Here is a 17,581-nt window from a genome sequence, read left to right on the forward strand (position 1 = left end):
TAAAAGTGAAAGGAATGCATATGAGCCGATTTTAATTAACCTTCCACTCATCGTGGAGATAGTTCTAATCGCATCGCTCCTATAGTCCTAATCGCCTAAAATTCTTCTTTTCTAATTGCAAAAAAAAAAAAAAAAAAAGAAAAAAATAATGCGAATCATCGATCAATTAATATACATTAGAGTCATATTATGAAGTATCGGAACGTTAATAAACAGGGAGGAAAATTTTTCGAATTAGAATCGATAAAGCGAATAACAAATTTCTACAGATGTAGAAACTCTCGTTGATGCTAACAGTTGGAATAATTAGTCAACTCATTAGAGCTTCAATTAATGCTCAAAGAAATAACAATATAATTGATCTTTTAATAGAAATTAGAATTACACTATTATTATTTTATGATTGCTATTACAAAATTGCGCATCGGGCGTATATACTCGATGACGACAGTTAGAAATTGTTATAAAGTATATTAGGAAAGTTAACGTCAACGATACAACAGATATACGAATATATGTGATTTTTGATAGATTTACTATACCTAGAGAAATATATTTTACAAAGGTTTGTATTATGAAATATAATCTTACGTGTGTGTATATATATATATATATATATAGTATAAATTTTTTTCATCGATCATTTGCTATTCTGTTCATTCACAGCTTACTACAGTACTTATATATGGAGAACAAAACACCACGCGATATCGTCACGGTAGTTGGACTCATCGTTTGGAATGTTCTCATTGTACCAGACATCCTATCCTTTCTTTCCTCTTTTAATATATACCTACGTCGGTCGATAATATTTTTGTTACGTTGAAATGTCGAACCAAATTATATTTCGTTAAATTATTAAAATATATTTAATACTTGATTTATAAACAGTTTGGTCGTCTAAACGCGATTGTCGACCTTCAATTTACTATTTATTCCCATATTATTTTACGTTTAAATCTGACAATAACACATAAATAGTAATCTTCGATTTATTTCAAGACAATCTTTATTCATTTCAAAATTTTACAATTTTAATGATAATCAATTATGTCGGATTTTCTTTTGAAATATCCATGATATCATCTCGTCGAAATCTGTTGATATGTTTTGTTTTAAAAATATGATACGTGCTAAGTGTCCTGATAATTTCCTTATCTTTCCAAGTTAATAGTAATAATAATTAGGACTTAGGATCGCGACATTTCTTTTTCATTCTCGTCATTATTGTGAAATGAATGGACGTGGAACATAATGAAATAGAAAATTATATAAAATCCGAATAATAAGCATTTGAAATTCGGAGATAGAATCGAGTGACAGAAGCATAATAAGAAATAAGCTAGTTAGTCTAGTGTGTCTGACAGGTGCACTTGAAGTAGAACGCTTGATATCGACAGTGTGCTTGACAGGTAAACTTCGAGTGATAAGGGGTTAAGTTATTACATTTGTAATATCAGTTGAACACATTCGCTTCAAAAGATGAGACATATGTATCTTTCTTTTTTTTTTTTTATTTTTTTATTATTTTTTTTTTTTTTTTCCATTCTTTCTTTATACATTTAACATTCGCTCTGGCGAAGGAAATATATCGTGTGTATTTTTTGTGTCTGTCACAAATCATATGAGAATATTAAATGTTTCCAAATAATTTCTTAACATATTTCTCGATTGCCGTATTGCGTTCTTTTCGTACTCAGCACTCTTTTTTGTGGTAATAGCACGTCAAAATCAAAACTATGTTATAATTTTATTTTCATATAACATCGATTTTATTTATCTTTGCGAGATAAGATCTGTTAATGTTATTTAAAATGAAAAATGTAAAATGAAGAATCATCATATTATCACAAGATGATATTTCTATTGATTATATTAATGTAATGGATTGACTTTCACGTTCAAAGCGGATTACCATTATTCAAAGAATTGTAAAATTATACACGTGGAAGCAAATTTAAATCAATAAAATTACAAGTTTAGATTTTCTATTAATTTTAATAATTCTTCGTCATGTTATACGACTTTTCGAAAAGGAGAAATCACAACATTTTTGTATTTTTTGAGTAAAAATCACTCAAAGCGAACGTCTTAAATATTGGAAAATCAAATAGCATAATATAATGGTATTGAACCATGACTCTTTCTGAAATACCACAAAGTTGTCAATTTCATTCGCATTTCTATTCTGACCGCTATGCTGCATACGAAGTTGACTATTCAACCGTTTGAAATATTCATAATAAACAATTGCGTTTGAATGTCGTAAAATACCGTTGAAATCTATTCTCCTTCTTTCGGGAGAACTAACCATCCCTGACACACATTTGATTCGCGACGTATTTACTTCGCTCTTCGTCTCTGAATATTTATATATGAATACGTTTAAAATTGGAATTAGTCCAGGGCCAACGTTGAAATTTAAATAAAAGTAAATTTGTAATACTCTTTATAATATAAACAAACATGTTGCACAATTCCTTGGGGAGGAAACAGGAAAGAAAGATGAATATCTTCTTCCAAAGCAAAAAGGGAATATCGTCTCTTTTCTTTTTCCTTTTTAAGAAAAGCCTTACTAACGTGAACCGATCTTGTTGCTTAGCAAGAAATATTCGCCGAAGTGGATTAAACTGCGTCTCGGTGACACAGAAAATGGTGTAATTCGGTAAATGTAACGGATAATCGAAGTTTCAGCGTACTTCGGAGCAAGGATACGTGAGTCGACACGAAGCAAACCTCAGAAATAACGGAACAGCCGGACGGACGTTTCGCACAGTCGAGACGAACTACAACCATAGATTCGAGATGCCGAAGAAAGAATAATTGCGCTGAGTAGAATAGTCACGGAAGTTAGTTATATACGTATAATTTCTGTCTCTTTATGTATACGTTTACATATATAGAAAAGTGACGATGACGATACAAAAGGGATCTAGTAAAAGTGCGAATTTTTTTCATATAAGATACAAAAAAAAGATAGATGATGACATTTCGTAGTTGCAGCCGTCAAGTTCGTTCACATGAAATCAGGAAGTTTTGACGAAAAGAAGTTACGACGAGTTTATCGAACGTGTTTCTATCACACATAATTTCATATCGTCGGAAATAAAAAGATAACTTGTACACGTACGATTTTCTTCTTATATATATGTAATCTCTTTTAACTTATTCCTAATCTTATCTCTTTTTCTTTCTTTTCAGATGGCGGGGATCGGTTTACAAACTAATCTGGCGGGAATTACTGGCCTACCTCTTCGTCTACTACCTCATCAATTTTACATATCGATATGCGCTCAACGAGCAGCAACGTGCGTGAGTATATGAGTTATTTATCGAGTTGAATATGTATATATATATATATATATATATATATATATATATATATATATACACACACAATATATTTACATAATTTTCATCGAAATTGCCATTGTCGAAATGTTTCTATAAGAAAAATGACGAGTTGTCATTTCTATTTAATTATTCAACAGGAAAAATAATTTTGATAATGTGAAAAAATCGTCATTTTGTGACAAATCAGTATATGATATGTCTTTTCAAATATTACAGAAAAATATGAGAGAATATTAATTTTTGCAAATTGCAGGATGCTTTATCCTGGAATTAACTTTCGCTCGGAATACATTACTACACGAACGATCAATTTTTAATCGAATGGAATCTTTCAAAACAAACATTTTTATATTATCTTACTATATAAGTAATAAGTAAGCGTAATTGTGGTTGCACATAGGAGTTTTTAAAAAAAGTTTGTTCTATATAAAACAATATGGCACAGTTTTCGAACACAGAAGTCGACGAAAATTCTTGAAAAAATGATTAATTTGTTTAACTTTTTGAAAAAAAAAAAAATTAATAACCCAATCGATAATATTCAATATAAAATCGAAGATGATCTTGTGTTTTAAATATCTTTACGATCTCGATAAGAAAATTTTCAATCGATACGTATAAAAATTCATTGTGATTTATGTGCGTGAGATTAAAAAAATCATCGCAAGTGTTTAATGCTTCAAACTTGCAAACTTCTGCCACACTCTCAATTACATATAATAATATAGAAAGATATTTGTTGAGATTTTGAATATGAAGAGAAGGTAAAGAAAAATTTGGATTATTTGTAACCGTCACAGTGACATTTTTCCATAAAGGTTCGATTTAAATATTACGCATGAATGTATCATTAATCATTTTGGCGCTCGTTACGAAGGAAAAGGAATGATTCGACGAGGATCGGCAATGATTCGTGAGCGTGCGCGTGCGCATTTCTTTACGTATGTCCGCCATAAACGTACTTTTTATGGGCGCAAATAAAGCGACTCTCGATCAGCCTTGTATTGGCAACAAAATCCGAAGGCTGTGCGAGCACCTGGATCACGCTTGATTCTCGGCAGGGTTCTCCTCGTTTTGATATTTACGAGCCAATCTTTCTTTTTCCCTTTTTTCTCTTCTCTTCTTCATTCTGTTTTTTTTCTTTTTCTTTTTTTTTTTTTTTTTGTCTTACTTAATTTTTTTCCTCTTACAACACTTCAACTTCCAATTTCACCGAGCTCGAGCACGTTCTTTCTTCGGTTCTCCTTTTCTTTTTTCTTCTGTTGCTTCCTTTTTTTCTATCTTTTCCCTCTTTTAATTTTATTTTATTTAACTTCACGTTTCCGCTTCTCTTTGGCGTGAAGCGTAGCTTTTGCGTGAGTCCTAACAAATTACATGCGCGAGTAAATTTCACTAAGAATTTCGCAGTATCGCGTTATGTCTGCCAAGAAGAGGATGAAGTGAAAAAACAAATAAAACTTTCAACGACCGAAGAAGAAGTCTTAGGTAGATATTTCTCTCTTCACGAGAGACGAGGAATAAAAATCAACGCGGCGTAGTTCGAAAGCGTAGCCTTGCAAGCACGTTAGACACGCTTTAGATCGAATAAACGCGCACGTCGAGAGGTGCAAGCATTTCATTTATCTTCGAATACCAATATCTTTTCTATCTAGACGATATTTAGCATATTTCTACAGGCATCATCACTTTTTTTTTTTTTTTTTTTTTCAATTTCGTCGTTTTAATACTCGTTACTTTTCCTAGGACGAACTTCACGAAAGTGGACATTGGATAAATGAAAACTCTTTGAAAATGTTTCTTTATTTTTCTTCATTTTTCGCGCGCGCGCGCGGATGGCCAGTTATAGCACGTTCATTACCATCGGAAGATGATAGCTCGTAGCTAAATCAAACTTAGGATCACTTACCCTTCGTGGGCGAAGTTCATGCAAATACAAGTACATTAAACGGTAGTTATGAACGTGACACGCTTTTACGGACACGGACAAGTGCTTTACGTATATTCTTCATTCTGCAGTCTCTCGCAAATCTGATACATAGGAAACTGTTTCCTAACGGTTCACTTGGTTTCCAATTCGCGGAATTATGCCGTAAGATTGCCTATAATATTGTTGACGATCGAATATATCTATCTCTCTCTTCTTATATCGTAATAAAAATAATTAGCTTCTTTTATTTGATTGAATATCAAAGAACTCGTCATTTCATTATCGTGCAAATTGGAAAATAATTTCTTATAATCCTTACAAATCGTATTCGTACGTAGGAAAAATAACAGATTTCGTGGTAACATAAAAGCTCGTAAATCATATTTGAAATTGTTTCATAATAATTCAAACCGAATGAATTTAAATATAAGGAAAGAAAGTTATTTACTTAAAAGAGAAAAATCCAATTTACTTCACGCACGCCCTATATAAGCCGTGCGCGCGCGCGCGCGCGCGCTTGCGCTTGCGCGAGCGCGAAAGGCTTAACGTATGATATTTCATACGTGCCGAGGAGTTAAACGTGCTTGGCATTAAAAAACGCATAAAACGTAACCTGTTATTTATGCCGGGCTAAAAGTGGCGAGGAGAGGAGATGAGAGGAAAGGAGAGAAGAAGGAGAGGAGGATGCAAAAAGATCGGCCGGTTAAAATCGCTTCGATTCGTCGCTTCTAAATTTAGAAAGCGTAGGGCTGGTTTAAGTTCTGGTTTTTAGGGCCTCTCTAAAAGAAGGTAAAAGAAACGATAAAGGACGCGCACAAAAGGAGCGAAACGAGCAAGACAGGTTACTCGTGGTGTGATGCATCGAAAAGATCGCGTATTGTTGCATCCACGGAACGTCGAGTTCACTCTCTTTTTCATCTTTTTTCCTTTTTCTCTTTCTTTTTCTTTCTTTCTTTCTTTCTTTCTTTCTTTCTTTCTTTTTTTGTTTTTCCTTTCATTTCTCCCTTCTTCTTCCTTTTTCTTTCTCCTCAATGCATATCCACGAATGATAATCGATGAATAATGACTTTCTGGACGTTCGTCATTTTTAAGCTACCATGAAGCAACGTATGTTTTTTCGGTGACTAATGAGATATGGGTAGCGTTATGTCAATAATACTTCAGCTGCGCGAATTGAACTTCATTATCGTCGGGAATTCCATCAAGAACAGGTTACGTTCGTTGAAATATATTGAAGAATCGAGTAAGAATCGTTTAGTGATAACGTGAGAATTTTCTTCAATACGGAATGTCAATTGATCATAACTATCAACGATGATTCATAACTATTCGTTTAATTATAATAAAAGAAAAAAGAAAAAAAGATAAAATCGAAGAGGTATGTTTTTAATGAACTTCCTTTATAGCCTTCGAACGAAGAAAAATAAATATCTTTATCTTTATTGATCTTCTATAATTATTGATATAATTCGATAAGTAGTACAAATTCGTTAAGCTATAATATAGCTTAGCTTCCTCTCCGTCCCTATACAGACTCCGTCTTTAATCTAGTTAAATAATAATAATTGTGGCAAATAAAAAAGAAACGAAGATAATTTTAATAATGTAAATTTAAATAACCTGAAAACATTTTAAACAACGCATACGATTATTTTATTCATTATTTTACAGAATCTTCGAAAAGATACGTTATTATTTCGGGAACTCGAGCGAATCGATTCCGATGTCGTTCGTCCTGGGATTCTACGTGAGTCTCGTAGTGAAGAGGTGGTGGGAGCAGTACAAGCTTTTACCGTGGCCGGACAATCTGGCCCTCTTCATCAGCGCCGCCATTCCTGGAAACGTAAGTAGAAACCACCAGCTATTGTATATCTCGATCTTTCGTTCTCACTCTCGTAGGAATCGAATCGAAAAAGAAAGATCTAAAGGTCTTTCAAAGAGTTAAGGTTAAATTCTCAGAAGGACCGAAGGATATACCACTCCGCCCTTCTCTCTCTCTCTCTCTCTCTCTCTCTCTCTCCTTCTCTCTTTCTCTTTCGACATAAATCGAATCGATGAATAGAAACGTCCATCCGACCGTATTCGGAGTGGCAGTCCAAGCTGGACGTATCGTCTAAATCCAATGGATTGTTGCCCTCGAGCAACTCAGAAGTCGACGTTGGTACGCTCGCGAGTGAAGGAAAAAAAAAAAAAAAAAAAAAAAAGAAAAAAAAAACAAAAAAAGGAAACAAGAAGAAGAAAAAGTAAAATGAAAAACACTTTGAAAATAGAAACGCATCCTTTTCCATGAGTAAAGTCGTTCGAGCGATAATCGATGCAGCCTTGCAGTCAAGCTGTCGGGAGCCTATGTTGCGCTTGTGTCTCATTACGCTAATGAATTGCCGTGACACGTTTCGGTGTCGTTAACCTAAGTAGGTAACAGCCGTGCCAGGCCACGCCCAGAAGTGAAAAAAAAAGGTTACGCCGAACTAACACGCATCCTACGAAATGGCAGAAGAGTTTGTCTTCCTCCGTAATTTTTCTATCGTTTAACTCTTTATAACAGTCAACAGACGAATTCCATTCATCCGTATCTCGAATGTACCTTGGCACACATAAAATAATCCACGTTCTCTATAAGTTACTAAAAATCCTAATAATTAGGACTACGATCGAACGAATTCCATCCGATATAAAATAAGAAACGAAACTATTACGTATGATACGTAACCTTTGCCATGGTTAACGAGTTTAATAGATGACATAAATAAGAAGGAGAAAATATAGACAAGATGGATAGAAGTCTATCTGGTTTATCAGCTGATCGGATGAACGGGGCAAGCACGCCGCTTTGAACTTTATTCTTGATCGAGAGCGAGCTTTCAGCTCTGGTCAATGACACAATGGCCGAGAGAAAGTGCAATGTATAGTGACCGAAGAAGAAGGACGAACCTACGCGTCGTTCGAGAACCGCCAACTCTGCGAAGTATGTATGTACATCTTTCTTCCTCGAACCTTCGGAGACCAAACCGGGTCTCCGTTGCACCACCGACGCTACCACCTCCGCGTATAATCTATCTAACGTCTGGTAAACGCACGCCGAGTGCTGCCGCCTTACAATGGATCCAGCGATGGGACCGAAATGCATTCGAAATCTACGTTCATTTTCACGATCATCTCCCCTTAGATATATTTATGATAAAGAAATGCTTGATTATTCTTGAATATCTTCATTTCATCGGCTTTAATCAGTTATTTCTATGAAATCATTAACTTTCACATTTCATACAATTTCACCAATTCCAGTTATCTAGAAATTTTAAGGAGGTTGGAATTATAAAATAAAAAAGAAGATTATGTATATGTGTATTCTACATTCTCTATTAGAATTGTAAATCATTTTTAACTAAAGAGATATGCGTCTAGAATAAAGGGGGGGGGGGGGGAAAAAAAAAGAAAAAAAAGAAAAGAGAGTACAACTTTTGAGTGGCATTTGGGACGAGTATCAAATTATCATACGAGGAATCATGATTCTACATATATTCATATTAGGAATTTGAATAACTTTGTGTAGTTGAGATAAGAAGGATTTTTTTTCTTCGAAGTGCGTTATGGTGCGAATATAATAAGCAATTCGAAGAAATTCATAGGGAATTTTACATGATTAAATTATTATTTGTATGTAAAAAAAAGCGAGAGTCATTTCGCTCAGTAAATATTTATGAAGTATCGAAGTTGAACAGGCAAGAAATGATATCTATTGGTCGCGATATGCTCGATCCCATCGCTAGTACGGATGTTGTGTTAACGGAGCAAGAACAGCAGACCGGTCGCCTCTAAACTTTTTAAACGTTTTCTTATGCAACACCCCCCTCTGTCTACCCCTCTTAACTCTCTCTCTCTCTCTCTCTCTCTCTCTCTCTTCATTCCTCTTCTTTCCTTACCTTCGCTTCTCCACTTTCGGCCACGTTACTTTCGTTTCGTTGCCGCAAAACGTTGGAATGCTACGATTTCCAAGCGGAACGCCACCGGTGAAAACAGCCCGCGCCGTCTGCTCGCGATCGTACCACGACGATAGCGTATTTTGCCAACTGAGAATGTAGAAAATGTAATTTATTATCGTTATGAAGAAGTTAATTACCGTGGAATTTAATAAAACACTTAACTCGACTATCCTAGATGTGTCCGATGATTTTTCTTCATTGATGATGAATTTTATAATTATTAAAATTACAAAATACTCCGCTTCTTAGATTGATCCTGACATCTATAATAGGTAGAGTAATAAATATTGATGAATAGATGAGGATTGTCAAATACATACAGTGTCGCTTCTATTCTATGCCACATCACAAATTCTTTTCTTCTCAATTACTTAGTATGACTGATATCTAATGGTAAATATGCAAAGTAAACAAGGAAAATTATATATATATATATTATACGTAGACGCGTGAGATTACACCTTCGTGCGTTTCATATTAATTTATTAATTAATGTACATTGAATATTTGTGTCCTTTGGCTGTTTGTGAAATATATGTTATTGTTACCAGAAACACCTTAGATAATTGAATTGAATATTACTGAATGGTTTATTTTTTTATTATTAACAAAAAATGTAGAGTGTATAAATCCTTTCTTTAATCTTTTATACGATGTTGTAAAACGATTAATGACAAATTAATTGAACAAATAATAGACATCTGAAACATTAGTTGCAGTATAGAAATTAGTCCGTTAAAAAAATTGATAAGAAAATAAGAAATTAAATAATAGAAACTATTTTAAAAATGATATCTGATCCTGATAACACTTTTTTGTATTATTTCTAAATGAAAAGGAAAAGAAATGGAGTATATAATAAAGGTTGATAAAAAGTAAAATAATTTCATTGTTAATTCTGAGAGAAAGGACAGTGGGTCCTTCCAATTGGTCTAAAGAAAGAGCGACACGATTACGAACGCGCGCTCGCGAGTAATCGCGTAATACAAAGTACTCGATTTGTGAATGAGCCACGTCTCGTGGGTAGCAGCAGTCGAGCATAGCTTAGAACGTTCCTTTCATTGAAATCTAATTGGAATGCAAGACCCGAGGCCAGGAGGATGGTACGACTCCCACCTTTACATAGTCGGAGGATCGTTTCCAAGCTGCCAAGCCGGGCATTTTTACACGCACGACGATAAGTCGCAGAATTCCGAGGATAAGGAGGCATATGTCGCACCGCAAACATACTTCTTTATAGATCAAGAATAACCAAAGGAAAAAAAAAAAAAGAAAGAGAACGATAAAAAGAGGAGTATATAAGGATTGAACTGAAGGATGCTTGGAAAAGAGGAGACATAAGTGCAGTGAAATTAAATATGAAAGTAGGACGACGCGCGACGATGTGTGAATCAATTTCTCTTATCGACCGCGTGACTATATTTTTCAATCTTTTTTTCCCTTACAAACGCTATCGATTATTTATATATATATAATATATTTTTTCAGAATAATCCCCTTCTTTTTCAATAATAAGAATAATTTATTAAGGGTAGCGTTTTGATGTACTATGTATATAAAGAAAGCAAAGATTTCCAAAAACAAAGGAATTTAAAAATAATAATACACAATGATCTCACAGGTGTCCAGATCATGAGAGCCGAATAATACGTAATAGTAATTATAAAAAATTAGATTTATTTCTATCAGCAAGATTTTTCTTTTCCTTTCCTTTCTTTTTCTTTTTTTCTTTTTTTGTTCGATAATAATAATTAGAAGGAAAAGATGAAATCGAACGAAGGATCTATCGATCATCTTTATTTCCAAGACTGTATTAACTTTCGATGATATCGTCGCACGAAAGTGAGCAACTTTCTTCCTCGTTCCTTGTATGAGCAGATCGTTCTAGATCAGCACGTGGCTCGCGTAACGCTTACCGTGCACGTGTTATGAGAGCCTCTCAAAAATTTGACTTCCGACAACTTTCTTCCAGCGTCTAGCACATACATTATACCGAAAATACGTGGTCGAAGGTACAAAATGCTTTATCTCGTAGCTATGCGACGTTGAATACGATCGTAAAGAGTGGTAACAAAGAAGAAGGTAAGAAGGAAATAAGAGACGACGTATAAGAAGTTTCTCATCGATGATGATAAATCGATCGGCGATCTATCGAGCCAATACATTCCACGGAAATCGATTCGAACTATCGCGCGCGTGACTCGCCGAGAAGAGCCTTCATACATACGAAGAACAGTTTCAAGACTCGAATCCTCGAGATTTCCGATTGGATTGTTATTCCGTTGGGTGATCGAGTCTTCCACATCGTGCCGGTGCCATCGACCGATTACAAAGAGAGTGAGATAGGATTACTAAACGACGTTAGAAAAGTTATTTATTTGATTAATGAAAGGAAAAATTGGATCGGACATTTTTCGGACATTTTTCTTCGATCGATCGAAATTGCGATCGAAAATCGCCGCGTACGTTCGTCGACGATGAAGATTCGTGGGCGTCGTTCCTGACGACGAGAGAACGAGGGGAAAGTGCCGTGAGAGTCCTGAAAACGTGTCTTGCATTTGTTCAACCGAGGAAGCGGAGTTTTTTTTGTTTTTTTTTTGTTTTTTTTTTTTTTTTTTTTTTTTTTTTTTTTTTTTTTTTTTTTTTTTTCTGTCGAACGAGATCCGTGCCTTCTGCGCCCCGAAGGAAGGTACTTTTTCTTAACTTTTTTTTCCCTCTCCCCTTTCTCCTTCTAACGCTTAACGCGTTAAATTCACGTCATTGAAATTTTCAAAAACTCGCATAGTGTTCGGCCATTTGTGATATGTCTACGTTGTTTTCGAGGACGGTCAAACGATCGTTTGACAATACTTGTTAATTAACATTCTTATAAGGTACAACATTTTTTTTTTGATTTTGTCGAGATTTCAAGATTATTTATGTGGTAAATATATATTAAATCAATGAAAAAAAGAAAGAGAAAAAACGTATGCTTCGAGATATGAACTTCGGCCTCTTTATATATAACTCTAAATATATCTAAATATAGTAAAATAATCTATTTCGAAGAATCTTATCCAGATTGGCATAGCGTGTACAGCAGTTTCACGTTATTGGTCAAAATATACCTCGTTAGAAGACACATGAATTCTCAGATAGATCAATCAGAAAGAATTCATTTTTCTCAATGATAAAACAAGCTTTCCCTCTGACTTAGGAACTGTGAGTAGTTCACTCAATCTTGAATACTCGTTACAACACAATCTTGTGAAATCAAATTATCTGATACATTCAAGCCAACATCAAAACCCACAAAATCAAGTATTACATCTTTTCTGTTGTTTTACTTGTTATTACTATACAATATCCTAGAACAATTAATTCTCCTGCGAGTCGTGATAGTTCAATCAATCTATCCATACTGTTGAGAACAACGTGCAATTTTCGGACAAGGTATATACGTAAAATATACCGATAAATAAGTGTGTGAGGGTCGCTCGTACGAAACAACGATTGCACATATAGATATGAATCATCATTCTGATCGAGGTCAACGATTTATATGTTTCAGGACGAGAGAGGACGACTGATGAGGCGGAATATCGTGAGGTATGCCGTTTTGGCCTATGTTATCACCCTTCAGAGGATCTCCCTGAGGGTTAAGAGACGTTTCCCGACTCTTCAACATATCGTCGATGTCGGTTAGTGAGTTAAAATTATACTTATTGCGTAATTTGTTATTAACGATATCACCGAGCGTTAAAGCTGAATATATTAGTCATAAGAGTGATTAGGACGACAGTGTATCTGTTGATCATATGTCTCGATGTAGTTTCGAAATAAAATAATACAAATTCGTAAAATATCTAAATGATATCGATTGTAAAGGAGTTATCTAGTTCTTGTAAATTTCTTGAAAATTCTTACAAATAAAAGATTTTCATCGTGAAACATTTGAACCGCAGACAAGGACGGGACAAAATACTTTCGTCCTAAACTCGAACGGTTATGAGTCATATTACGGCTAATATGATATGCTTTCATGATAAAAGTTATATTAAAAAAAAAATTACTGATAAATTAAATCTGTTTCATGTAAAATGCGCAGCATTGGATGGATTAAACAGAGTTTAGCAAAAGCATTGAGTCTCCTTTTTATGTTAATAAATAATTTGATATCTTAAAGAAATAATAATGGTTAAGGAAATAATATTTGTGAAAGCACCTCTTCGCGTTGAATACAGTGATATTTTGCGAAGCGATGCATCATATCTGAGACAATATTAAAAAAAGTAAACTTATTACAGATATCACATATTTTCGCATATGCTCTTATATTTCTGCATCTGCTCATATATATTATATTTTCATATTTCATGACGTTATCTGTATCTTGCATCTTTACCCATGTCTTTGTTGTATGATCGTAAGGGCGGAGTATTTTTTTTTTTTTTTTTTTTTTTTTTTTTTTTTTTTTTTTTTCTTTCGAAATCAGCAACTAATTAGATTGCACTGTTTTATTTAATTTCGTTCTCGCATCTCTAAGAGAATTAAGGACAAGTTCTTACTGCACGGCTGAGAACGCACTCGTCAGTTACTCGTCAGTTATTCTCAGTTATTTTCAGTTACTCTTAAATTACTCTGAATTATTCGTCAGTTATTCCTGATTATTCTAAAGCACGTTTATGAACAAGCACAAACAAGAACTGAATAACTCAAGAAATAATATTTTTAGTATGACACACTAAAAAGAAAAACTAAATTTATCAATAAAGATAAAATTCGAGACAGATCTTTTTTAGTGTACGTCAAAACAACCGCATCTCTGCACTTTGTTTTACCCAAGAACAAACTTTCGGACACGAGACATGTGATAGAATATATGGTGAGTAACTCTTTAATATTCGGTCCGCACGCAGTAGTACTATCTTACATTCTAACCGATTCTAAAGGAAATGTCAAAAATTGTGACATACTTTTTTATTATGATAATTTATTACGTGTAGATAAGAAAATCATAATATTTCTTTATTCGATAAAGTTATATACTATCTTTGACAATATTTATAGATGGTATCAATATAGAATTCGTATGCTACAAAAATATAATAAATATACATTCATTATTTATTAACAATAAAAATATTTTCATAATATTTGCTAGCTTATTCGTTTTGTTTAATAACATGTTGCAATCGATTACACATATTGAGAAGAAGTTTCATTAAATTATATAATGTAATTAAATATAGTGAAAAATATTTGAATAGATTTGACTTTTCGAGATATTGTATGCCTGTCAAAATCTGTTTCATTTCATCTTCAAATTGAATTATTTAAAAATTGTAATATAACGCGCGAATTCAGTATTCATACCTCCAATGAACATTATCATTAAGGAATATTCATTAGCGAAAAAGAAAAGGGATGTGTAATTGTCATGACTTTTTGATATTAATTATTGATGATAATTAAGTTTCAATGTACAATACTTATATAAATAGAAACTTCATTGTAAAAAAAATTCGCAAATAGAAGCTACTAATTAATATTTTTTTTCCTTTATTATCTATCAAAGCGACGTATCGATAGGATATTTTTGTATGATCGCTTTCACCGTTCTATATTTCAACAGATACGAATAGTATACAATAATTGCTATTACAATACCAGCTACGAGGACTTTTTCAAAGAGAAATAACAGCACGTATCGCTAAATTTCACTTCCACTATAATTATTATCATTTCAAGGTCCAAGATGCAATTAATAGCCTTGGTATTTCCTACGTAATTTAACATCCTTTTGTGATATCAAGGACGTCGCAACGATGGACATGTTGCGCTGCTTCCGAAACGACAAATTGAAATTTCAAATACGAATGATCTTTTTTCCTTTTTCTTTTCGTGGATTACAATACATAGATACATATACATATACATATACATATACATATACATATACATATACATATACATATACATATATATATGTATATACATATGTATATACATCGACGTCGGATCACACAAGGAACCTTATCGTATCGAAAATTTAACGAATCTTTTCGATCATTATTTAGCCCATTCGACGATTAATTAAATGAGGAACTCGCACGTTATATCCATGGCCTCGACATCGTTCGCACATGTTTGTGATGGGCTATTACGTAAATCCGTTATGGCATTGTCCGCGTTCGCGTCATACTTTCATTTCTTCTTACATATGTAAGTCCTGACGGATTCTTCTATCTTGCTAACAATAACCGGCCTTTGAAACATCTTCATTAGCACGATCATATTATTAATGATTGTACGAATCGTTCTTCAAGGAATATTTTTTCGAAATTGATTAAAAAATTCTCTTACGAATGAATTGTCTCGTATATTAACGATAATAATACAAAAAAATGATTAAGCAAATGAATATTTATACGGACATACGTATATATATATACATATAATATAGGTGGTTCTTGAAGAGGCCTTCAAGTATTCGTCGTTTTCAGGTTTAGTCAGGTCGCTCGCTTGTTTGCTTGCTTACTTCTTTTCTTTATTTTATGAGTCCTCCGTTCTTTCGTCGTCGGTCGTGCAGCCAATTGCGGACCCAAACAAAGTATCCGCTTGTCGTGCCCTCCGGAAAGCACATATCCAACGTGTCATCCGAAAACGAGAATAGTACACACATACATGCGAAATGGATTCTCTCGTAGAAAGCGATATTCCTCAAGGTCAACAAGAGGAGCATTTTCTTCATTGCTTTTGTTTCCACTTGCCGCGAATTTCTTGGAAACAAAGCACTTTGCAATTTGAACGTAACATACGTATTTTTCTCTCTCTCTCTCTCTCTCTCTCTCTCTCTCTCTCTCTCTCTCTCGATACTAATTATTTTTAGGCACAACCATCAAGGAGTGTCTTATTGATACATAAATAATTCAAAAATATAGCGGATGCTAACTGTTTATATGTAAGGTGAATTATTGAGAATTTCTTCGAGAATGTTTTAAACATCGTAAGATTCATTATGATAAAATTAAGCTTAAATGATTATCAGGAATTTTAGATCGTATAAAAGGAGGTTTATATTGTTGTAAAATGTTAACTGCCATGGTAAACTTGTGAACATAAAAATACGCCTGCAGTATTATATATTTTATCCTATATATATGTATTTACTTTTATCTCGTTCACCTCGTATTCTTATATTAAGGACATTTTTCTCGCGGATTAATTACTATCGGAATTTCAACCCAATTAACTTTCAACGTACTTACACACTGAATATGGAACGCTATTTTACGCTGATTATTTGAGAAACATTCACGTTATTGTTTAGGATATTCTTTCTAATTGTGCATAAATCTGTAATGACGCCACGTACATGCTATGTGAATAAAAATGTTTTCTTCTTAAAGTTCTTCTCCATATTAAAACTAACAGGTTGAAAAAAGAAATTGTTTCAAATTGATTTGAAATACTTTCAAATTTAGGGTTTTCACTTGACGACGACGACGACGACGACGACGACGACGACGACGAATTAGAACTCGACGAGCGAAAAAAGATTGTAAAGTAGGCCTTGGCACTGGACACCGCGAGAGCGATCGACGTGCGATCCGATGTTTTCCTATCGTTTCGCGTCAATGGTCGCGAACACGCTTCTATTTCACAAGAGAAACGTTTCCGCGATCAAAATAGAATCCCGTAGGTCATCGTAAACAAGATTTTCTTGTAAGCGACGTGAAAGAAGAAACCGTGCTGACTCCTTACGGTGCATTGCCTATCTTTCTTTCGCATTAATCTATTTAATTCCGCGTTTTAAAACGAACCAGTATTTATTTTTACTAGGAGAAATTTGTAATACAAAATACGAAGCTTTCCCATATTTCACTTTACAAATTGTTTACATGTTTGACTTTTAAGAATATACAAATGATTTTTTTAACGAGAACATTAGATATGCATTATGATATATTCTATAAGATAATCGATAAATAGATCGTATGATTTGTTGAACGAATATCTATTTAATAATCTATGGGATATATAATAATGCATGAAATGAACTTTGTCAGGTTGAGAAAGGTTAATATCGGGATTAGCTCTGTTTTCATTATCTTGAAAATACAAGATATTGCAAATATACTGTAGTTTAATTTATCCAAGTGTTACGTTGTTATTTGTTTGGCGCGTCTCAACGGTAGCATTTCGGATAAATAAAAATTTGCGAGAAGGATAACTTTGTTCAATGACACATTTCCTTTTTGAAAAGGATATTGTTTATTAAGAAGGAAATAATCGAGAGCGACGGATGCGATGGCGAAAGAGTCACGTAAACTAG

The 17,581-nt window shown here is 33.8% G+C and overlaps 1 protein-coding gene across 2 annotated transcripts in view; it reads left to right on the forward strand.

The window, feature by feature from the left end:
* Positions 1-17,581, forward strand: part of LOC124956630 (bestrophin homolog 15) — a 66,677-nt gene that overhangs the window by 25,086 nt on the left and 24,010 nt on the right. The window contains exons 1-4 of one of the 2 annotated variants that reach the window (XM_047512686.1): positions 2,684-3,126; positions 3,202-3,308; positions 6,953-7,124; positions 12,815-12,944. In XM_047512686.1, the coding sequence (XP_047368642.1) occupies positions 3,202-3,308; positions 6,953-7,124; positions 12,815-12,944 (409 nt within the window). In that variant the 5' untranslated portion in view covers positions 2,684-3,126. Of the gene's footprint in view, positions 1-2,683; positions 3,127-3,201; positions 3,313-6,952; positions 7,125-12,814; positions 12,945-17,581 lie in introns of those variants that run through there. The other variant, XM_047512685.1, reaches the window with a different exon arrangement.

This window comes from Vespa velutina, chromosome 23, assembly GCF_912470025.1.
Source record: "Vespa velutina chromosome 23, iVesVel2.1, whole genome shotgun sequence".
Classification (NCBI taxonomy): domain Eukaryota; kingdom Metazoa; phylum Arthropoda; class Insecta; order Hymenoptera; family Vespidae; genus Vespa; species Vespa velutina.